General features: G+C 41.5%; 1 protein-coding gene across 2 annotated transcripts in view; it reads left to right on the forward strand.

The window, feature by feature from the left end:
* LOC149211014 (DEAD-box ATP-dependent RNA helicase 38-like) overlaps window positions 1-24,338 on the forward strand; it is a 320,229-nt gene that overhangs the window by 58,571 nt on the left and 237,320 nt on the right. For both annotated transcript variants that reach the window (XM_089396858.1, XM_089396859.1), the window contains 2 exons: window positions 4,539-4,832; window positions 4,932-5,159. In XM_089396858.1, coding sequence (XP_089252984.1) covers window positions 4,539-4,832; window positions 4,932-5,159 — 522 coding nt within the window. The remainder of the gene's footprint in view (window positions 1-4,538; window positions 4,833-4,931; window positions 5,160-24,338) is intronic.

A 24,338-nucleotide genomic window follows, 5' to 3' on the forward strand; every position in this document is an offset into this window, starting at 1 on the left:
CAATACAAGGAGGCCTATCCCTATGTATGCTGTAGGTGACAACATGGAAATCTAAGTGCTATAGGTGCCTATGTGTGCTGTAGGTGACAACATGTAAATCTATGTGCTGTAGGTGCCTATGTGTGCTGTAGGTGACAACATGTAAATCTAAGTGCTATAGGTGCCTATGTGTGCTGTAGGTGACAACATGGAAATCTAAGTTTGCTGTAGGTGACAACATGGAAATGTGTGCTGTAAGTGCAACAATGTGACAACAATGAAGCTTGGTGAAGCATGGATAACAGCAGCATGGTAAAGCATGGACAACTGCAAGCATGGTGATGCATGGAGCAACAATGAAGCTTGATGGAGCAGGTAAATGAGACAACAATATAGCTGTACATGATCAATACATGGACAACATGTACATGATGCAATACATGGACAACAATAGATGGGACAACTAGTACATGGAGCAGCAAGGTACAACATGTCTGGATGGGACAACTAGTACATGGAGCAGCAAGGTACAACATGTCTAAATGGGACAGCTAGTACATGGTGTAGCAAAGTGCAGTATGGTACATGGGACAATAGTGGCAGCATAAGGTGCAACATGATGATGTGTACAACATGGTCATGAGGTCCAACAACGTGCTAATGAGTGCAACATGGTGCAACATGATGACGAGATGCTGCACAATGATAGGTGAAGGAGTCATCTTGGAGAATCAATTGAAGCAGCATGTCTTCAATTGATCTCATGTAGAGATGATCTATTCTCTTATCTAGAAAGTCTTTTGTTGACTTTTGTTGTAAATGTACTACCTCTCTCTCTCTCTCTCTCTCTGTGCTGAACTATTGAAGAACATATAAGAAGAATTGATCAAGTGTTTCCCCGCATTGGGGTTTGTCCCTGGCTAGCACCACATCTTGGGTCCTCTTGTCTTGGCTTGTCTTCTGCGATTTATGTTTATGTTCTATCTGCAGTTTACTTTAATGCTGATGTGATTGCTAATTTGGAAAAGATATTGAGCTAACTGTGAAAATTGAAATAAATTTCTCTAAGCATAGAACATACCTAAAATTAACAAATGGCTTGATGAGGGTTATCAATCTAGGGTGGTCTCCCATCCGCATTCACTGACCTTTGCACCCATATCATCAATCAAGTACATCACATCAATGGCCCAATCACGCTTTGACATCTGTGGCAATTTCTTCCAATAATCTCCCCCTTTGTCATTGATTTCAACACTCATGCTCCCCCTATCATCATGCTCCACTTATCTTCATGCTCCCCTTGTCTCCATGCTCCACTTCCTTTTCTCTCCCCTTTGACATCAATGGCAAAGGGTGACTTGTTTGTTTTGGTTTCTTTTGGGTTGCACCCCCTAAACACATGGCACTCAACACTACTTCTGTCTTCTTGTCCTTTCCTTCTTTGTTGTTCCTGAAGCTCTTTTGCTTGGATGAAATTTTCTTTTGCTCTACTTGGTCTAATATGTATATGTTGTTTGGGCTTCTTGTAGTTGTTGCAACCACTCTCAATGAATCTTCTTCTCTGATTTTGCAATTGTGGGAATCAAACAAGAGATTACACCCTTGATCACACATTTTGCCGACATTGAGAAGATTGTGCTTCAAATCCTCAACCAACAAAACATTTGTTGCTTTGACATTTTCACTTCCAAGATTTACTACACCTTTTCCAAGTATCTTGACGGAGAAGTTATCTCTGAACGCAACACTGTTGCTTTTTCTTTTTAGGCTGACAAATTTGTTTTTATCTCTTGTCATATGTATCGAGCATCCATTGTCTATGTACCATTTATCTTCTTTGGCTTCAGTGATCAATGCTAGATTGCAATCTTCCTTCTTTTTCCTTTCCGATTTGATAGCTGGCTTATCTCTCTTTATGGTTGGTGCATTTTCCTTCACAAAGCCTTTGTCCGAGGGTGGAGTTTGTATACTTCAAGGACAAGCTTAAAGTAGTTGAGAATGCTTCCCTCAATTAGAGGGAGTGTTGATGTTGTAGCATCAAGGGGTAGATGTTCTCCCTAGGTTAGGATATTGAGAGGCCAGGGTGTTGACCAGGGGCCATGTAATGTGGCTAGGGAGAATGGCCCAGAGTGCATCAACGCCCAAAATGCTCTCTCAGGCAGAAGGTTCTGACCATTTTGCGAATAGTTGCTTGGCTAGTGGGTAGAGGGAGTGTTTTTACCATTCAAATGGCATGGATGAATGGTTATTGGCCTAGGGTTTCACCATAGATGAGAGGTATTGTCCAAGTTCCAAGTGAAGACTTGGATAATTGGTGACCTTGCTCCAAGTGATGACTTGTTGAGCATGATGCCGATGCAAGATGCTTTCCACATGAAGTGGATAGATGCATTAACATAGCAAGCTCATTCAATCTTTTTTTAGGGAGGAGATTTTTTTTTAACAAAGTGGACGTCTAAAGAAGTCAAGGTGAATACCTCCCTAGCTAAGAGTGTTGATATTTAGGGTACCTCCCTAGCTAAGAGTGTTGATTTTTGGGTAGCTATGGTCGGTATTTCCAGCTACTCATGTCAGCCCTTAAAGCAAAATAAAAAGGAGGGAATTTAAAATTTAAATTTGAATTTATTTTGCCTCCAAAAAGTCAAGTCGGCTCCAACTATTCATGTTGGCCCAGCCAAGGAGACACACCTTTTAGGGCACCCTAAACCACTATATATTGCCATTTGACCTCATCACTTGGAGACAGATTTGGATCATCTAATAAGCATATATTCTTCTGTTCACACGTGCGAAGGAGAAAGAAGAAATCTGAGGAAGGAGCCGAGTTTCTTAAGGAGCAAATTTCTGTATCAGATCATCACTTTGACTAGTGTTGACCTCGCACGTGTGGGCCACATGGTTTGATTGACTGACCAAATATTCTGGGTGTCTTTCTGGGTGTCTTCAAGAGGCTGAAATTTGGCCTGTTTCTGGGCAGTTTGACAGTATGTTGACTGAGGTTAATTTGGACAGTTTGACCAGGTTTGACCTGTGCTAGTTTGTTGGTCTTGTTTGACCAAATCTGATGGGGAAAATCAGATTGTACTTTTGTTGAATTGAACAGTTTCTCCTAAGAAAAGGTTGCTGGTTTTTTCCCTAGTTAGGGTTTTCCTAGGGTAAATTTCTGGTGTCTTTTGTGCATTGTTAATCTACTGTGATCTCTACTGCCCTATTGCATTTATGGTTGAATTTTCTGAAGTGTAATTGCTTAATGATAATCTGAAATGTGCTAAAGTAATAACAACATCATTAGAAGTAGTTATCAGTTTTAGAAAATTTGTGCTTCGTCTATATTGCACTTAAAAAATCAACACTTTCTAGCTAGATTGATATTTGATAATCCCTGTTATTTTCAAGGTTCAAGCATGGACTTCCAACTGATAGGAATTAGGTTGCTGTCAGAAGCAAGATTTAAAAGCGCTTCCTGGCAACAGCATTATTATTTATAGGTTGATTAAATGGTCAAATGATGTTTTGCCAGACAACCAGATACCTTCTGACACGTCTGTCCAACTCAAGTGTAGAGTTGTTTGATGAATTGCCATCAAAAGAAAATGACAGGGATCAGTAGCCAAGGTGGTCACTGGATGACAATGTGGTTACACACAAAGGTCAGGATTATTAATCCATATTTTACCTGTTGGAAAAACTTAGTAATTTTTCATGGGACTGAATATGACTGAAAAATTCACATTGGAAATGTGTAACACAATTGGATAAAAGTATTTCTCCATAAGAGTGACTCATTTTCCGAAACTTATGCCATTACAGTGGTCACTTTCGAGGGATCCTTTCTAGATTATCAAAATAAAGTTGCCTTCTGCAATAGAACCAGGGAAATTAAAAACATGAGTTTTTCACAAGTGCATTTTAGAATCCCATGACACCAAGCACAAAGTTCCCACAACCAAGGTAGACTGTTTGTCAAATGCTTTTCATGTACCTTTAGCTATTGTTTCAATACATATCATGTGACATTATGGATGGTGAGTGTATGGAATTAATCAACAAGAGGTCAGTGCCGCAAAAAATGAGAACAAAAACAAATCAAGGGGTGTTTAGGTTTAATAATTAATTTGTCCTGTGATCAAAATTTCTAAAGTCACAGATGAAAGAATATGCTCTAGTCTCCCAGCTATTAAAGTGTCCATATTTCGGCCTAGGGTCATCCTTGCTTTTGCAGTCCAGTTTTGAATTTCTTTGATCTATCCCAAAGGTTCTTTCAAGAGTTTAAAGGGCTTGTCTTATTATTTACTAGATTGGGAAGGTTTAGATCTAAAGGGTTAGATACTGACGGTACGAATATTGGTAAAAGGCCTACAAGCCACCTATGTAGTGGCTAGAGGCCGACATAATATGAGACTAGTGTTAACAGTTTTCCAAAGAAGGGAATGAAAGTTTAATGAGTGTACATCTAGAGTGCCCATCTATACAGTATAAATTATTATGTATATGAACTAATACCTTAACAGTTATTTTCATGCACTAGTTGATTACAATTGTTAAATTTAATGCAGGTCACTGCTGGTGACACTCCTTATACTTCAGCAAAGACATTTAAGGAGTTGAACCTTTCACCTGAACTACTCAGAGGTCTGTACTCAGAGATGGGATTTGAGAAGCCAAGCAAGATCCAGGCAATAAGTCTTCCAATGATTCTTACTCCACCTTACCAAAATCTGATTGCTCAGGCTCATAATGGTTCTGGAAAGACCACTTGTTTTGTTCTTGGTATGTTGAGCCGGGTTGATCCCAAGATTGCTGCACCACAAGCACTTTGTGTGTGCCCAACAAGAGAACTAGCAATGCAGGTTTGTAATTGTTATTTTGATGGGAATGTCATGCAATTCATGTAATGTGTGTTATGAATGGCTTTGTTTCTAAAAATCTCATTTTGATATTATCTACAGAATCAGGAAGTCCTGGTGAAAATGGGGAAGCATACAGGCATAACTTCGGTTTGTGCTGTGCCAACTGATATTGGAAATTATGTCTCAACGTCAAGACGTGGACCAGTTAATGATCAAGTTGTGATTGGCACGCCTGGCACACTGAAGAGATGGATGTCCACCAAAGTTTTGAGTATGAGACACATCAAAATACTTGTCTTTGATGAGGCTGATCACATGTTGGCTCAGGTATCAAATTTAAATGGAAAATTTTAATTTCAGCTTTACCCTAGTTTGCTTGAAGAAATTGATGTCAGTATAAGCGTGAGAAAAAAAAACCACCCATTGTTCCTTAACACCGCATGACATTTTTTGTGTGTGCAAAGATACTTGTGTGCATATGTCCTCAGCTTGAGATGTGACAAAACTTCATTATATATCTGGAGCATATGTATTCATTTATATTATATAAATCTTTGTGTTAGGGTCCCACCCTAACCCCCTTATTTATGTAGTAGGATCGAGTCATAGTTATAGTTAAGTAAAGAGTCAATAAAGCCTATATTAATAATTGTAAGTGGTAAACCCGCATTTAATGACGGTACCACAGTTAGTTTCAAATGGGCCAAGGTATTAATAAGAACCATGGTATTGCTCCATGGTATTGCATGTATGAGTCATATATAAAGGATAGAGACTCCCTGCGAGGAGCATTGTGTCTTATTTTGTAATCGAGCTCTGCTCTATTGGAGGTTGCCCCCTCGAAGAGGCAAGTGAACATTGCTTTTTGAATAATAAAATACTTGCTGTTGTTACTCACTATTCTATGTTCTGGGTATATTTCTTCGCATATTCGGTATTTTGGTATCGTCTTGCAGGTTAAGAGCATAACAAGTGGTATCAAAGCTCTTTCCAGGGCCGGTGGGATTTCCATCTCTTAGCAATTTTTTTTTTGGCTAGAGACGTGTTCCGACATCTTTAAACCATGGGATCTGTCGTTGAGCGCATAAACCTGCGGATTTGGGGACGCATGCACGCAGGAAATACAAGAGGAGGTCACGCTTGTTGGACTCCCTTGTAACCCCTATGGGTACCCCTTCGAGTAGTAGCGCATTAGACAGAACCGCACACAGACTGTCTTCCAAGTACCTTTTGGGTATATCAGAAGCTCCCTAGCTCCTTTGAAACCTCGCCATAGATAAACCGTCGGCCGTCTTGCTGCTACAGTACACCGAGAACAACACTCGGAGAGATTACTCGCCCGTATGATAGGGTAGTCGGGTTGTACGGCTAAGGGTACGGTTGATCCTCCTTAGTTAGAGCCCTGAAACATTGGGCCGAGTACTACTGTCAGACCCTTATGTATATTGCGATCTGTAGCACTTGACACTCCTCGAGACCATAGTTCCCTTTTCTATCTCGGGATCACGCATAATCTCTGCCAGATCAGATCTCGCAAGTGGGGTTTGCAGCAGCAGCAGACATCAGTCCCGCAGTTTTGAGTTAACAGAACAGCCATTCCGATCTATTAGATCCATCAGATCTGCAGCAACAATCTGTTTCGCCGCTCATAGCTATTCGATCAGCCATTCAGATCACTCAGATCCACTAGATTTGAGTAGTTGTGTGGGGTTCCTATACTGGGGCGTGATTTTCGCAGGACTTTTAGCAGCATTGACATTTTGGGGATTCGACTACTGCAGTATTCCTAAGCAAGGAGTAAAACTCCATTAGGAGTGGAGTTTGAGACCCCCCCGGGCGCTTATTGGTGATCTAGCCCATAAGGATCAGGACGACGAGCTCAGCAAGGTGGTACCATTCAATTGTTAGTGCCAAAAAAAATTCGGGCGGTCCCAAATTTCAAATACATCGGATCGGTGCATGGTAGAAACTAGAGCTCAAGCTATGGCCAATGAGAAGATTGACAAACTTGAACAATCCTGGAAAGACCTCCAAGATCTTCAGAAAATCAACATCTTTGGGTACAGTGGTTACCTCTAGCTGAATGGTGGTATAACACCAACTATCATGCCACCACCAAAGTGACTTCCTATGAAGCAGTTTATGGTCAACTCCCTCCTTCCCCTACTTCTTATATCAAGGGGTGCTCAAAGGTACAAGCAGTGGATCAATTCCAACAAAACCGCACAACCATGCTCGCCCATCTTAGAGAGAATCTTCATCAAGCTCAAAACCGCATGAAGCAACAGGTAGATCAACATCACTCAGAGCGCCAATTTCAAGAAGGGGATCAGGTATTTTTGAGGCTGCAACCATATAAGCAAACATCACTCAAAGACAAGGGTTGTCAGAAACTATCTCCAAAGTTCTATGGACCGTATCAACTACTTCAGCGCATTTGAGAAGTGGCCTACAAGCTAGCTTTGCCACCCACTGCAAAAATCCATCCAGTTTTCCATGTCTCATGCCTCAAGAAAGTGATTGGGAACAATTGCAGAATTCAAACCAGTCTACCTGAATTGGATGAAGAAGGGTCAATCTGGCTCCAACCTGAACAGGTCCTCGACACACAAGAACGGCACCTGCGTGGCCGCATGATCAAGGAAGTCCTCGTCAAGTGGAAAGACACCTCTCCGGAAGATGCAACCTGGGAACCAACCACTATTCTTCAGCAGTTTCCGCAGCTTCAGCCTTGAGGACAAGGCTATTCTTAAGGGGGAGGGCATGTTAGGGTCCCACCCTAACCCCCTTATTTATGTAGTAGGATCGAGTCATAGTTATAGTTAAGTAAAGAGTCAATAAAGCCCATATTAATAATTGTAAGTGGTTAACCCGCATTTAATGACGGGACCACAGTTAGTTGCAAATGGGCCATGGTATTAGATAGATGGTATTAATAAGAACCATGGTATTGCTCCATGGTATTGCATGTATGAGTCATATATAAAGGATAGAGACTCCCTGCGAGGAGCATCGTGTCTTATTTTGTAATCGAGCTCTACTCTATTGGAGGTTGCCACCTCGAAGAGGCAAGTGAACATTGCTTTCTGAATAATAAAATACTTGCTGTTGTTACTCACTATTCTATGTTCTGGGTATATTTCTTCGCATATTCGGTATTCTGGTATCGTCTTGCAGGTTAAGAGCATAACACTTTGAAATTCCATTCTGGCAACTGTTGTAACTTCTATAGTGCTCACAACTGGACACATGCAAACTTTCATCTGATAACACTGTTATATTTGTTTCATTAACTCTCTTATATTGCTAAACCACACATCCACATACTAGTAGATTAATTAAATGAGCTAACGTAGAAGAATGTACTTGTCCTGCAGGATTCCTTAGTTCACATACACCAGGTTTAGTCCTTGCCTATTGATCAGCTTCGGTTTTGAAATCCTTAATTTTGATACTTAAACCATTTAGATCTGGACACACTCATTTCAGATGTCTGGGTCCCTAAGTAGTCCTTCCCATGTGTTCAAAATAAAGACATTGTGAATCTAGCGATAAGAGACCAAAGCATTACTAACCATTCTGTTTACCATGCAATTCATCTAGATCATATTCTCTTTCTTCTAAAGATCATGTGATCGAGGACAAATGTGACCACTGTTTTGGTATTGGAGTCCAAAACTGATATGATTAGATCATATGCACTCTGTCATAGAGATCTTGCGACTGAGGACGAATATGACCAATGCTTTGGTATCATAGTCCAATTCTGAGATTGTTTGATCATATGCACCCTTTAGGTATCATAGTCCAATTCTGAGATTCTTTGATCATATGCACCCTTTGGGTATCATAGTCCAATTCTGAGATTGTTTGATCATATGCACCCTCCACTAACCATAAGTCTATGCATTCGCCATCAGTTGTATCAAATAATACTGACACAAGTAGTGACAGCCATAGTGATGATCTATGAACCCTTGAACTATATCTCTGAGTTCTTGGGGTGAGGAAACCTTACTGGCATGCTTGATAAAAGCATTAGTCATGCCAATGAATTGCACCCAGTTTTCCATACCTGGGACAGGAATATAGACCAACTGATGGTCTTGATAAGCTTTCAGAAATGAAGTGAATGTGCTAAGATGTTGCTCATGGAAGAAATTAGCTGATGAAATAAGCCTTTACATTCGGCCCTACTAGCTATAGACTCAACCAAAAATCAGCTTTTTGATCATCCCGAAAGTATACTTGGAACCAGCTGCATGAACAGCTCAAAAACATCTGGAAAATCAAACCTATAGTATGCCCAAAACAAGTTGCATACCCAGCCCAAAACCAGCTCTATTTTGTAGACCGGAAAGACAGTTCTTTGGATTCGGTCCAAACCAGCAATATACTTGGTTGAAGACTAGTTGCACACTCTGCCCATAACCAGTTAGAACTAACAACCTTAGATTCAATCCATATCAGCCTTAAATTTTGTCCAATATCAGATGGAGAGATCAGCCATAAGATCGACATATAATAGAGGTAAATACAGGCAATATTCACATTCATCTTGAGGACTTCATTTGCCGAAATATTAATTGGCATATGTGCACCTCAAAATGCAGGTCAAAGTGATGGAGTAACTATTACAGAAGTTGCACAAATGCGGAATTTGGACTCATTTGATCCTTGTTAGGATTCTGTATATCGTACATTCAACATTGGAATAAATCTAGGTTACTTCTTCGTTGAGAAAGAAGGCCTCTACTGAGAAAATAGAATGCCTTCAGTCAGTCAGGCAAATGTCTAGGCATGCCTTCATTCGAGAAGTAAGTGCTCACAGAGAGTGGAGAAAATACTGTCACATTCAAAGAAAAGGGATTGCCCAACAAGCAGTTCTTCTTTAGAGTGGACAAAATATGGTGATTATTTGTGGAGGTTTTGGGTATGTTTGCACTCTTCATCAATGCACCTTCATTCTGGCATAGTTTAACTCAGCTAATTAGCAAATTCATATTTATTATTATTAAACAGATAGAAGATGATTACAATTTGTGGGAGGCCCCTGGCTTTATATTGCCTTGGGTGCCTCTTGGTGAATGTGCCCTTTGCCTAATAACTACTAATTAACTAATTCTTGTATGGCATTGCCTTCCTCCCAAAAAATGCTTTGTCCTCAAAATATACATAACGACGGATGTTGTTGACGAAATGCTTCAGTCTCCCAAGAAGCTTCTTCTTTTGGTAAGTCCTTCCACTTGATCAAGTATTCCTTGATTACACGAGATCAATGCTTCTTTTCTCTGTTGGATATGATACCATATGATTCTAAAATGACCTTTCCTTCATCATCCAAGGATGGAAGCGTTGTTTGTGCTGATTGATGGTCGACGAGTGCCCTTTTAAGGCAGGATACATGGAAGATGTTGTGAACATGACTTTTATCCGAAAGGCTTAAACTATATGCAACTTGGTTGATCTTTTTGTTGATCTGGTATGGTCCATAGAACTTCGGTGCCAATTTATTTTTTCCTTTTTGTTTCAAGGACAACTGTTTGTATGGCTGGAGCTTTACAAATACCCATTCTCCAACTTCAAATTCTCTCTCGGTTCTGTTTCGGTCAGCTTGTTGCTTCATATGGTTTCTTGTATTTAAATTTTCTTTTAGGGTTTGGACGATTTTTTGGGTTTCTTCTAGTTGGTTTTTAACAGTTGGTAGATTTGTTTGGACAGTAGCTAGATCCTTCCATTTCGGAGGTTCGTACCCATACAAAACTTGGAATGGAGTCATTTTTGCTGACATATGATAAGTAGAATTATACCACCATTCAACGAGATGCAACCATTGAACCCACTTATTTTGTTTTTCTATAGCGTAACAACGTAGGTAGGCTTCCAAACATTTATTAACAACCTCCGTTTGTCCATCTGTTTGAGGGTGGTAAGCGAAGTCATATTTAGGTAGTTTCCTATATGGTTGAACAATTCCTTCCAGAAATTACTCTTAAATTTGGTATCTCTGTCACTCACAATGACTTTCGGAAAACTATGTAATTTATAAACATTTTTGCAAAATATCTCAACGATTTGTTTAGCTGAGTTTGATTTCTTCATTGCAATAAAGTGAGCATTTTTGATGAGTTTGTCGACCACTACGAAAATCTTATCCTTTCCCTCAGATACAGGTAATCCCTCAATAAATTCCATTGATATTTCTTCCCATTTCTGATTCAGAATGTTTAAGGGGTGAAGTAATCTAGGTGTCATGATATTTTCACTTTTATTTCTTTGACATTTGTCACATTTTGCTACATATTTCTGAATATCGCGACTCATCCCCTTCCAAAAGAATGATTTACGTGCATTGTAGTAAGTTTTAAAGAATCCTACATGTCCGGCTGACAGTGAATCATGTGACTCATTGAGTATCTTGGATTTAAACTTGGAGTTTGAATTCAGATAGATTCTTCCTTTGTACCATAGAATATTGTTCTTCCATTCAAATTTTGAGTTGTCTGGAAGGTAATTGATTATCGCAGTTATTTCTGGATCCTTGGCATACTCACTTCGAATCTCATTAAGCCATTCAGGAACAACAACTGAGATTGCAAGTAATGTTGGTTCTTCGTCCTTCTTAGACAGGGCATCTGCTACTACATTGTCTTTTCCCTTTTTATGTAGTATCTCCATGTTAAAGGCGACAAATTTTTCAATCCATTTTTGTTGTTCTTGGGAAAGTGTTTTTTGTTGAAGGAGGCATTGGAGACTCTTATGGTCTGTTTGAATGGAGAACTTACTTCCCAAAAGATATTGTCTCCACTTGGCCAGTGCGTGCATAATAACGAGCATTTCCTTGTTGTATGTGGACTTAAGATGTTCTTGTTTATTGAGCTTCCTGCTTTCAAAAGCTATTGGATGCCCTTCTTGCATTAACACTGCACCTATACCGAACCCGGAAGCATCACACTCGATGATAAATGGTTTAGAGAAATCTGGAGTTGCCAATACCGGGGCATTAGACATAACTTCCTTCAATTCTTCAAAACACCTTCCTGCTTCCTCATTCCATTGAAATGAATTCTTCTTTAAAAGGTTTGTTAGAGGTGCAATTATATGTGCATAGTTTTTAATAAATCTTCGGTAATATCCAGTCAATCCTAAGAACCCTCTTAGCTTGGATATAGTAACAGGTTTGGTCCATTCCTTTATAGCCTTGATTTTATTAGGGTCCACTTTTACTCCTTCCTGGGATATTATGTGTTCGAGATATTCTACTTCTTCCTTTCCAAAGGTGCATTTGGATTTCTTGGAGTAGCACTAATGCTCTTTCAGTAGTGTAAGAACTTTATCTAGATGTTGTAGGTGCTCCTTCCAAGTTTTACTGTAAATTAAAATATCATCAAAGAATACTAATATAAACTTCCTAAGAAATGGACGGAATAACTCGTTTGTAGTAGCTTGGAATGTTGTTGGTGCATTGGTTAACCCAAAGGGCATTACTTTAAATTCGTAGTGACCTTTGTGTGTTCAGAACATGGTTTTTGGTATGTCTTCCAACCTGATTTTGATTTGGTAATAGCTTGACCTTAAGTCCAATTTTGAGAAGTATTTTGTGCCATGTAGTTCATCCAACATTTCGTCGATAAAGGGAATTGGGAATTTGTTTTTAATCGTTATTTTGTTAATCCTCTATAATCAATGCATAGCTTGAATGATCCATCCTTCTTCCTTACCAATACCACTGGATCAGTATACAAACTCTTACTTTTCGAGATGATCCCACATTTTAAAAGGTCTTGGATTAATCTCTCAATTTCAGTCTTTTGGTGATGCAGATATCAATACAATTTGATGTTGACGGGGTCTGATCCTGCTTTGACTTCTATTGTATGCTCGATTTCCCTGTTAGGAGGCATTTTCATGGGCAGGTCTTGGAATACGTTTTCATGCTTCTAAATTAGCTCTTGTACTTCTGGTGACTCTTCGTTGATCACTTTTGCAGATAACATTTCTAATTGGTGACATTGTACTACATAAGCTGGTGCTCCTTTTCGAATCATTTTCATCATCTGGGATGATGACATGATTTGATTTTTTGGTGCTTGGAATCCGTATAACTTGTACCTCTGCCCTTCCCATTTAAAGCTTATAAACTGCTCTTGATGGTTGGCAGAGTAAGTGCCTAGGGTTCGTAGCCATTGGATACATAAGACCACATCTACTCCTCCTAATGGTACAATGTAGAATGGAGATTCTAAATTAAAGTCTTGAATCTGTAGTTTGACCTTATGGCATTTCCCTACCTTTTCAATCTTCTTACCGTCGGCTACCATCACCTTCATGTTGGGCATGGGAAATGTGAAAATGTTGAGTCTCTTTGCCATGGTTGAGTCTAAAAAATTGTGGGTGCTACCGGAGTCTATGAGAACCACTACGTTGTTCTTCTTTATATGTCCTTTTAATTTTAAAGTCTGGGGTTGTGATATACCTGTCATAGCCGATAATGACACTTGCAGAATGCTTTCATCATCTAATTTTGGAGAGAATTCTGGGGCATCTTCTATACCTTCTATGTCTGATTCATCACTATTTAAATCATTAGTTGCTTCACAGTTATATAGGTTCTTTGTCTCTTTTCCTTTAGCACACCTATGTTTAGGGTCCCACTTTTCGCCACAACGTTTGCACTTGCCTTCTTTCATCCTTTGCATTTCCATGTTAGATTTTTCGCCTTCACGAAGATGTGGTGGAACATATCTTGTATTATTCGTATTCACAGATTGGGGAATTCTTCGTCTCGAATATACTTTTTCCGGTTTTGACCACAATATCTTTTCAAATTTCTTTTCAGCAGCTTTTGCTTTTTGTCTTGCTACTTATATCGACGTAATGTCATGAAGCTCAAGTTCTACTCGTAGATGAGTTTTAAGTTCAGAGATGTATGATTGGATTAGACGAGATTCTGATAACCCAGGTACTCATGTTGCTAAGGTCTCCCATTCTTGAGTGTATTCATCCACATCTCCTTTTTGTCGCAATCTGATGAGTGTTGAAAAGAACTCTTCTTGTTAGCCTCTCTCATAAAACAATAATAAATCCAAAATAAATAAATTAATTAAAAATTCCAAGTTAGGAATTTGTGCCTAACTTTTGGGTTGTATCTCTAAGATAGGAGTTAGTTTAGGTAACTCCTATATTGGTGTGTCTGGTGAGAAATTATCTCAACCAAAGGAGAAATTATCTCAACCAAAGGTGTCTAAGATAGCACGCACTATCTTGAGAACACTGTCTCTCATCTATTTATTTGTAACACTATATTCAATTATTTTTGTAATGTATGAATGAGAGATAATACATGAGGAAGCTTGAAGCTTCAGCCTTTTTCTGCCAATATTGTGTCTCTGGTTTTTATGTGTGATTTATATATTTCTATGAGTTAATTTCTCTTTTCAATATGTGGTATCAGAGCAATGCGGGACCGGTGATAGCTGAGATATTTCGCTGGAAAGCTTCATAGTGATGGTGTCTAACTCATCAGTGGAGCGCATCAAGCTTGGTTTACCAGATTTAAAATTTAATATTCCATCATCAAGGTTACAACTCACGGTGGTGTAGTTATCGTATAACGATGCCACTATTCTAGGAAGTCCACAATCTGGCGATTGAATATATATTACGCTGACGATATACATGGCCCATGGTTTATGTCAGCATATCCAGCAGGTGGTTACATAGATGGGTCGGTGGCCAAGTTCCAATGACATTCCACGACAGCGTTGATATCGTATCATTGGTGGTGGTTCCATACTTCACGCCAACGAAATCAACAGGGGGGATCCGATCCATGGTCAATGGTTTTCCGATTCGTGGTTACGCTAAACAGTGGGTTGCACTGAGCCATGATTTTCCAAGCTTAATTGTGAGTCGAAGAGCCGAAGTGGAGGCTTGAATTTCTTGCAAGAAGGAGGAAGCATTTCTAGCAGAATCTGGTGGAAGCCACAGCAAGTTCAAAACTTTGTAAGAAAAAATCCCAAAAATATTCTCTTGCCTCTCATATTTATTTTCGAGTTGCATGCACAGTGTGTCCGTTGTAATTCTGTGTAAAACGAGTTATGAAAGCACAACCAGATTATCAAATCTCATGGATAAGTGCGAACACGATTTTGTTTTGCCTTAAAATTTGATGTCAGAAAAAGTTCAGCCTAGGAGAACTCGTTCCTTGATTCTTGTGTTCAATGTGATTACATTTTGGTTATTGCCATTTGACTGAATTGTTAAGTCATGAGCACTATATTTTTGTCTCAAGTGGAAGCTAACTGAGAAGTTGTGAGCCTGTTGTCTAAACTACTGCTGCGTGAAGGAGGAAAGTCGTGATTTGTGCAGCGTAAGGTGATGTAGTGCTGAATGAACTGTTGAGAGAATGCCTGGAACCGATGTTGAAGACTATAACGTTGTTCAAATTATAAATTTAATAGTGTGAAGAGGTTGTTGCTCAAACTGTTGGAAACGTTTCCCTATTGGGAGTTCCTCTTCTTCACAACCTAGGCGATTGAAAGTGCGAATTATTGCTTCTTATGGTCTCTTATCTCCAAATTTTTGAATGCTTTCTTGATCTTGTGATGACACTGCTAGTTGGAGTGAGAGCGATTGCCCAATGGATCAGCATTGTGCAACATCTAGAGAACATGTCTGTGTTATATGCTGAAACATTATAGGAATCACTTGTATGGAGAAATTGATGTCGTATATCTATAGGTTACTAAACGAACTGGGGACAATTAATAACGAGCTGTACAACTGTTGGTGGGGCCACAAAATCCGTGAAGTAGCAGTGTCCTATGTGCGAGCAACACATTTTGTTACTGCCATACTGCAGCGAGAACAACATCCAACAAAATCAAATTTAGCACATACAAAAATATATAAGAGCATGGCATGTTTTAATACTTTGAAGTGATAAAGTTTTTTTTTTGAAGTAAGAAGTGATTTTGTATTCAAAGTGATAAGTGGAATTCTTTGAGAGAAATTCTTTTTTGTAATCCGAAGTAATATTTTACTTTGAGACTGAGTGAGTGCAGGTAGTTTTTTGAAGACATTTTCTTCTTTCAAAAATTCTAGAACTCTGATTCCATGAAGATGTTGTGAAGCTGAACGCTTATGTACTCCAAAATTTAATAAAGACATATTATTTGTGGTGATTGTGTCCTAGATCCGCCCGAAATTGAATAAGGGGATCTTAGGTACACGAAGAGTGTGTTGATGATGGTGCATGCTTCATGTTTTTTTGCTTATGATTTGTGTCTAGTTTTGACACATAAATGATCTCATTTATCACACATAAAGTTCAATGCAAGCAAGCACAACACTTGTAACAAAATAGCTGCAAGGAAGGATAATTAAGCTCAACACATGCATTTGCGTCACTACAACAAATAATCAAAGTTTTCAACATCAGCATTCTAGCTCAACAAATAAATTCACTCAATACAATCAAGTTCATGAATCTGCAAACTCCAGCATTTCAAAGCAATGTCTACATCACTACATTCAAGTTAATGAATCTGTAAACTTCAACGTTTCAGAGCACATTCTACATTAGCATTGTTGAATTTGTAATCAAACTCAAAACACATTGAATTGTAAGGGTGCATTCTCGGTTGAAACCGACACCCAGGTCTTGAATTGAGACAAATAGAATTCATTGTAGTGAATCATTGAAATCATTGTAAGCTTTTTTGGGTGCATTTTCGACAGTGTTCGACACCCTGTCCATGAGTTTTAACTCCTTGACACAACCATCACAGCAACCAAACCAAGTTCAACTCTAACACCAATCAAGCAAGTTGAGTTCGTCATCAAGCGAGCGTGAATTCCAGAAAGTTCTAACAAGTGTTCTCAGCAAGTACAATAAGCCACAAATCAAGCGAGCGTGCCATTCAAGTTCCATAGCAAGCGAGCCTGTCATTCAAGTAACAAAATCAAGTGAAACAGTTCAAAGCACGACATCTACGACAAGAGAGCCTGAGTTCAAGTGAGCAAGTTCAGATGGCGCAACATATTCAGTTGTTACACATTCTTCACAGTTTGATCATCTCCAGTGATGAAGACATGGTGCACATCAGCAAAGAAACTCTTGCTGATATTTCACGGCATCTACAACAAACACATGAAACCATTGAGTTTCTTCAACTTGAGTCCCAACTTCAAAGGAATGAATTGCAAGAAAAGGGTGATACTTTCAAGTCTTTGAACCATCCAGATGATAAGTCATTCATCCCAACAACTTCAAGTGTCGAAGTTGTTCATGATCAAAGTCAAATTTCTTCCAAACCCATCATCAAGCCCTGGGAAGAAATTCAAAATAACAAGAATAGACGAGGCTTAGGATATGTTCCTGATGACATCAATTTACAAATCCCAGATTATTCCAAGCCAATTAAGTTTGTGAGTGCAGGATTTCTTGAACCACTCACCTCAGCAGGTACTGAGAAAGTTGCCGACAAACAGAATTGCACGCAACCTAAAGTTGAAGTCCAATCAAAGTGTTCTCATTGTCAAAGAACTGGTCATATGGAAGATCAGTGTTTTGATCTCCATCCTTGTCACCATTGTGGCAAGCAGAATCATTCCTCAGAAAGATGTCGCAACCAACAAAAATCAGCCAGATTGAAGATACATTATGAATGGATCGATCCTTGGGAATGGTCATCCACAGTCAAACGGTTATCTCAGTTCTACAACCGACTACAATCACACATAGCGCAGCCAGCAGTGAACCGATGATGGTACTCTCATGCAATTGAATGAGGGAGTACAACAGTGAAACTCTCCTACACCTGAAGGGGGGGAGTTCGGATATATTTTGGAGAAGATTGTCTCTCCTTTCAGCTGACAAAGGGGGGAAAATGTCAATGAAATTGACAAGTGGTTGTCAGACTGAAAGTCTCGACAACATCAGCGAAGTAGCCAGTGGGCATCTTGGAATCTTTTAAAGAACACATCCTTAAATTTTGTCCAACTGATAGCGAGTGTGTTAAATTGGCAACTAGGGCCAAACTCCATGTGGGTCAGCTTATTTATGGCAGCTGATAGTTTTATTGGATCCCTCTCGTCGAGAGGTGTAGGATTGATCTAAAGATCATCCGATTCCGATAAGTATTCATGGAGATATGAATTTATTTTGATTATGGATTTATCATCTAGGCGACCAGCAACTTGAGTAGACTCAGAAGCCCAAAAGACACGCCTATTCATCACCTACATTTTAGTATAAATTGGCAAGGACTTGAAGTCATTTCAGATATGTATTCTTGAGGTGATCTCCTCTCCACGTCTTGGGTTTTTGGAGAAGGAGAGAACATGAGAATACGCTGGCCTAGATGATGCCCTAGCTCTCACACAGATAATGCCCTCAATTACAGTCAGTGCAAACCTATACGCTGCTCACAATGAATCTCTATACGCTGGCCATACCCATAGCATTATGTTGGCCATATAATAAATGCATAGATGGAAATATATATGCACAGTATAACACGCAAGCAGAGACACATACATTGGGGCAATGAAGATGATACGCTGGACACTGATAATACCTCTACGCAGATCATAGATGATATTCAACGCAGTTATACAACCCTATCATATATACACTGGTAAGGAGATAATGCAGATCACGCTACGCTGGGCAGTTAGATATACCATGCAGGTCATATGATATACCACGCAACGCTGGGAAGTCATGGTGATACACGCAAGTCATATGATATACCACATAGTTGAAACGTTGGACAATTTGATATATGGAATGCAACAAATATGGGACGCGACGTTGTATGGAACACAATGATCTAGACTCTGTCATATATATATACGCTTCATGATATATGGAACGCAGCGTCATGGGACGCAATAACACAGTCATTGTTGGGCAGCGGAAGCCCAGCGCAACCCGAAATTTTGGGTAAAAATAGGGAAAAGACTCCGCGAATGCGCGGGGCGTGATGGGTAATTAGTTAGAGTCAAAAGGGAAGTCCGCCCGAAAATAATGTAAAAGAAATAAAAATGAGTCGGCTCGCCCATGGATCAGGGCCCATAAATAGGTATAAATAGAGCGAGGCTCTATGGTTAGGAAGTCATGTTTTGGGATAGAAATTCTTGAGTCTATGATGTAATGGGTACCTGAGGAAGAAGAAAGTGTCTGTAAGTCCGAGTTGAAGGGTTGGGTAGTAGGTAGAGGCTCTGCAGTTGTGTGAGCAGAGGCCTAGAAGAGTCTGCAGCTGTGTGCGCGGACCCTTGCAGCTGAGTACGCAAGGTAGATTTGGATGTATGGGTGAAGAAAGTTAATAAAGATAAGTGCTTCTGGAATGCTGTGTAACTTCTGATTTATCACGATCCAACTTTACTGTTATTGTTTATTTTCTCATGCATATATCTTGGTTATGAATATATGAGTTGATGTTTATGTTAAATACGCGAACGGGTTACATTTGTTAAATGTTTGCTTAAAGACCATAATAGTAATTCCAAAACATAAACAACGCAGTAGTAAGCAATAAAGATAATCTTGCAGAGTAGCGCGAAGCTACAAGACAGTACGCAAAGCCTCCAATACCACATCTAGACATCCCAAGGGTGCGGAAACCTGGTTCCAATGCCCTCCTCTGCTACCTCGGGTGAGACCTCAGTTCACGCTTCGCAGACTGTTGCCGAAAGTGCCAATAGTTGCGGGATTTGTTTGGCTATATAATTCTTCCGAACCTGGGTTAGGCCCAATTGAGCCAACAAATGGTTCCGTTGCCGGGACTGGGATCTGCCTAAGGGGTTTCTGATGTGGGAACACTGGAAGCCTACGAAGAAGGAAATTGAGGAGTGGTGGGATTTGAAGACCCGTGAGTTCGCGGTCCAGGAAAATAGAAACCCGCGAATATCAGCGGAAGTTTCGTTGGACCAATACATATTCACAGATATCCACGAGATCTTCTTCGCAACATTCCTAGTAGAGCTGTACGAGTGGATCGCAAGGCTAGCTGACAGCGTGGGAAGGTGCAGATTAGATCAACCTATTGTGTGGACTCCGGAACTAGTGCGCCGGCTAGAGGCCACTGGAGATAAAATTGCGCGCGCAGTAGATCATTGGCTGGATCGAGTGATAGGTTCATCACTGAGTTTGCAATAGATACTACCATAAGCAATAGCGAAGTCGAAAGGCAGTTTCTCCAAGGACCCTGGGGTAGGTATATCAGATCCCTGAATACGTAAATTAAGATGCTGTTGTGTGAAAAACGGATTATGCGCCTGTGTTGATGTCTGGGTTGACACAAAGCGGAAGAGGATATTGTGGAACGAGAGAAGTGGAAGGCAGTCCTTTAGCTTCTGTTTCTCGAGAAGGTGAAGAAGAACTTGTGAAGTTCTCACCAGGGAGTGCGGTCCGGTTGATCAGGGAACGCTTCCCGCTACTACCACCTTCGTCCCCACCCCTGCCAAGAGTTGGATGGCGAGTGCAATCAAACTACTAGTATTTAAAGGCGAGGGGAATGAAGAACCAGGGCAGTTTTGGTTTGTGATATGATTTGTATGGGAAGCCCAAGGAGTCACAGATGAGAACATCAAGAAGGCCACTTTAGTTAGTGCACTACTGGGTCGCACACTGACCTAGTATATGAAATACTCGAATGACCATCCAAATGAAGGAATAGCGGCAATCCAGTAGGCGCTAGATAAAGAATTCAGCGGGCCAAAATCAGAAGCTCAGTCGGTTATTGGATTCAAGGAAATTATTATGTTACCTGGTGAAACTCCATGGGACTTGGATCAAAGGTTAAAAAGCACTATCTGCGACGCTAACATGACACTGACAGACGAGCAGCATTGCGCTTGGTTTATCGCTTCCTTAACACCCTATCTGAGATCGGCTTTGTCGCAACAAAAGATCTCAACCCAAGCGGAAGCATTGGAAGTAGCGATGCGATTGCATGACACCCCAATACAGGACCCAGGGTTGGGAGTACAACAAATCCAAGCACAAATCCAAAACTTATGTCTGGAGATGCGAAGCTTGAAGTATGGACAGGCATCCAGGACCGACGTATGAGAAGAAGCGCGGTGTATGAAATGTAGAGGACCAGGCCATAACAAGGATCATTGCTCGTTATTCGTGAACCCGATTATAGGAAGGGACCCATAACATTGCGATCAGACGTGTCGGTTAGGCCAAGCATTGCACCCACACTCTGGTGCGCAATCTGCGAAGTAGGGGGAAGACACGCCACAGACAATTGTCACCTGTTGCCAAGCTTACGACAACCCCCTCCTCAACGCTTATTTTGTAATTTCTGCAGAACGGTGGGTCATGAAGAAAAGGATTGCCGCAGTTATCAGATGTTGATGGATCCAACCCGTACGTATAGGATGCAAATAGAGGGACGCGGGTAGGATCCCCCTGCACCATTTGCACGGGGAGGGTACTAAGGGCGCGGACGGGGCCGCAGAGGCATGGGACCTGGTCGGGGTCGAGGCCAATTAATTTTCTACAATTGTGGAGGACCGGGGCATTATGCGCGCGATTGCACAAACCCAACTAAAGCATGTTGTCCTTACTGCTATCGATATGACCATGAAGCAGTTGATTGCCCCATGCTGATCGCTCAGATGCAAGAGAAGGGGGTGCTCCCGGCTAGCCCCACCCAAAATATCTAGATGATGAAGGCTGAACCTTGTATTGAGGAACCAAATGTCAATATGATGCTCCAGAGCGGCGCGACAATGGGAGAAGACAAGGGGAAACAGTGCGAGACAGATGCCTGGGTCTGGAATGTCCCCCCAAAACAACCAGACTTTGACTTGGAACGTGCGAAGGAGACCTTTCTGGAGGCCAAGAAGAATTTAGCGGGCGCTTTTACGTCGGGAAGTAAGGAACAATTAAGGCCCGAGAAGGATACTTCTGTGCTAACTACCTTCTTGGAAACATGTATGAACTTACTAAGGGATGCCAAAGCAGTCAGGGGGTTACAGGAATTGATAACTCGGTGCGCAGGAACGGATGAATCATGAATGATCCAGAAACTAGGAAAGTAGGCGTTGCGCACTAGATGAGAAATGCGGTTCACAACCTAGATTGGGGACTACGAAATGGATTAGGTCGTTTTAGATTTGGGATCCGACGCGAATGTTTTACCAAAGTAGACTTGGGAGCGCATGGGTAGGCCTCCACTGCAACGGTCACCAATTCAACTACGAATGGCCAACTAGCAAAAGATCCTGCCTATGGGGCGCCTGCACAGAGTTACAGTAGACATCGATGGCGCCGACACTCAAATTGATTTTGAGGTCATCGAAACTGTGGATGATAGCAACCCATATCTGGCTTTATTGGGAATAGACTGGGCGACAGATATGAATGGAGTCATCAACCTCAAAAACCGCAAAATGATCTTTGAAAAGAAATCTATTCCTGTAGTAGTCCCATTGGATCTCGTAGAAGGGGCGTGCTATACCGAGCCCATTCACGAAACAGACGACAACGATGATTTGGACTGTATTTATCATATTACTGCGTAGGATCAGAACAGGGTCAATCCGATAGCGGATGGTCGATTCTCATGGGATCACGACAGTTCCTGCACATCAGACTCAGATGAAGAAGTTGAACGATGGCAAATTGACTGCATGAAGTAACCACACTCAATTGTAATTGCATGGTGACTGTCGGAGCAGAGGAACCATCGTAGACCTTCGGCGCCACTACGAGTCCCGGACCGAAAGTCCCTGCGAGGATGCGAACGACAGGTAGCAAATGTCGAAGGAAGGCACGCGCATGGTCACAAGCACGAAGCCAGGGTCACGTTCTGCGCCAACCTAACCTACAGGTGGCTAAGGGCTGGACGTCGACCCAGCACAGGGAAGCAGCAGGGATCACGGTTGACAGCGGCTTAGAGAAGCTGCGGGTACCACGAGTACGTTGGGCTTGCACTACATGGAAGAAGGAAGCTTAGAAACAACGGAGGGACCGTAAACCTTCAGCCAACAATAAACAGGGGTAAGGCCGCAGAAGCCAAGAACCTTATGAAGCAAAGAAGCCACGAAACCCGCCACGTTATTGTCACCGTGGATGCGCTCACTCTCACAGAATATAAAACCCGGACCAAGTACTCGAATGGTTTGAACGTACTCAAAGCCCGATAGAACAAGGATAAGCCAACTTTGCACTAAATATGCGAACCCCTGACTAGCCGAAGGAACTACAGTCCCAGTGCCTCAGGTAGTTGCAAGAAGGCATGGGACTATAAACCAGTCTTCAAGAGGCCGCCTGGAAGAACTCGGTCTTCAACCCGCCAAGCACTTCCCAAGTTTGTAGTTGCACCACAGGGATATCAATACAAGGCGGGAGCGCCAAGAACTAACCGTTAGCTACATCAGTCCTGACAAGCCAGTCAGACCACGTCAAACAAGAGCGGCCAACGAGACATTAAGGCAAACATTACGGACAAGATACGAAGATCTCTGCCGAGTTGAGTCAACGGGTGGATGGGATTTTTCAAATTGTATAACGGGTGGCCAGTGCTGAATTGTTGGCGCTTAAAGTTAGAAAGGAGCAGACCGAACGCGGTTATCAGACAGTTCATGAGTACTATGGCAAGAACCCAAGCACGAGTCGTCGAAGAAATGCAGTTGCCCCAGGAAGCGCCCACTCAAGTTCCTGAGGTTCTTAAATCTCCACGCACGCCGCGACCCAGGAAGGATAAGCAGTAAACGGGTCCAGCCCGGGCCTCCCCAGGATTCAACAAACTAGCAACCGGTGATAAGGGCAAAACAACGATTGACAAACCTGCTGAGGAAGAGGATGACCTGCAAGGCTTGCTTGATCAAATTCATGCGCAAGCTGAAGAATAAAAACTAGTGTTCCAGTTTCCGCCGTTACCCCCGTACCTTCCTCCATGGATCGGAACGACCAAAGTAGCAAAGGAGGCAGACGCTGCAAAAACTACCCTTCAGAGCCCGCTTCTTCTGGATGATATTAGGTTTGAATGATTGCTAATAGGATGTGTTCCAAGCACCAAATTCGAAGATTGGGACCTGGCAGATAGCGACAAGTTCCCCGATCTGTCCATAGGTATGTTAGTCCCACAGAAATGGTTACTAGGCGTAGAAAGGGCCAGACTGCTGAACCTCAAGTGGATACTTCACTACCACCGTGCCACCATTACCATATTCGTGATTCGGTAGCTGCTGGGGCTCATACATGATGGATACCTTTGGTTGGAGGAGTCGATACCGATCATAGCCGACCTCATCCACCGCATTACGCACCTACCATGCAACGGAACCAACCCCACAAACATAACCGGAACCAGTATTGAGGGAGGCCTCGCCAACACAGTCAAGACAAAGTATCAGCTGGAGAAAGGAACGCGGGGTTATGTCATAGCGAGCATCAACGACCGCGCAGTATGGGTAGCCACTCAGATCCTCGCTGGAAAGCTTATGAGAAAATGTCGCGCGGACAAGGTACCTGCCACT

Source organism: Pinus tabuliformis, chromosome 1_2 (genome assembly GCF_031772625.1).
Source record: "Pinus tabuliformis cultivar Carrire ecotype Pingquan chromosome 1_2, CPIR1, whole genome shotgun sequence".
NCBI classification, from domain to species: domain Eukaryota; kingdom Viridiplantae; phylum Streptophyta; class Pinopsida; order Pinales; family Pinaceae; genus Pinus; species Pinus tabuliformis.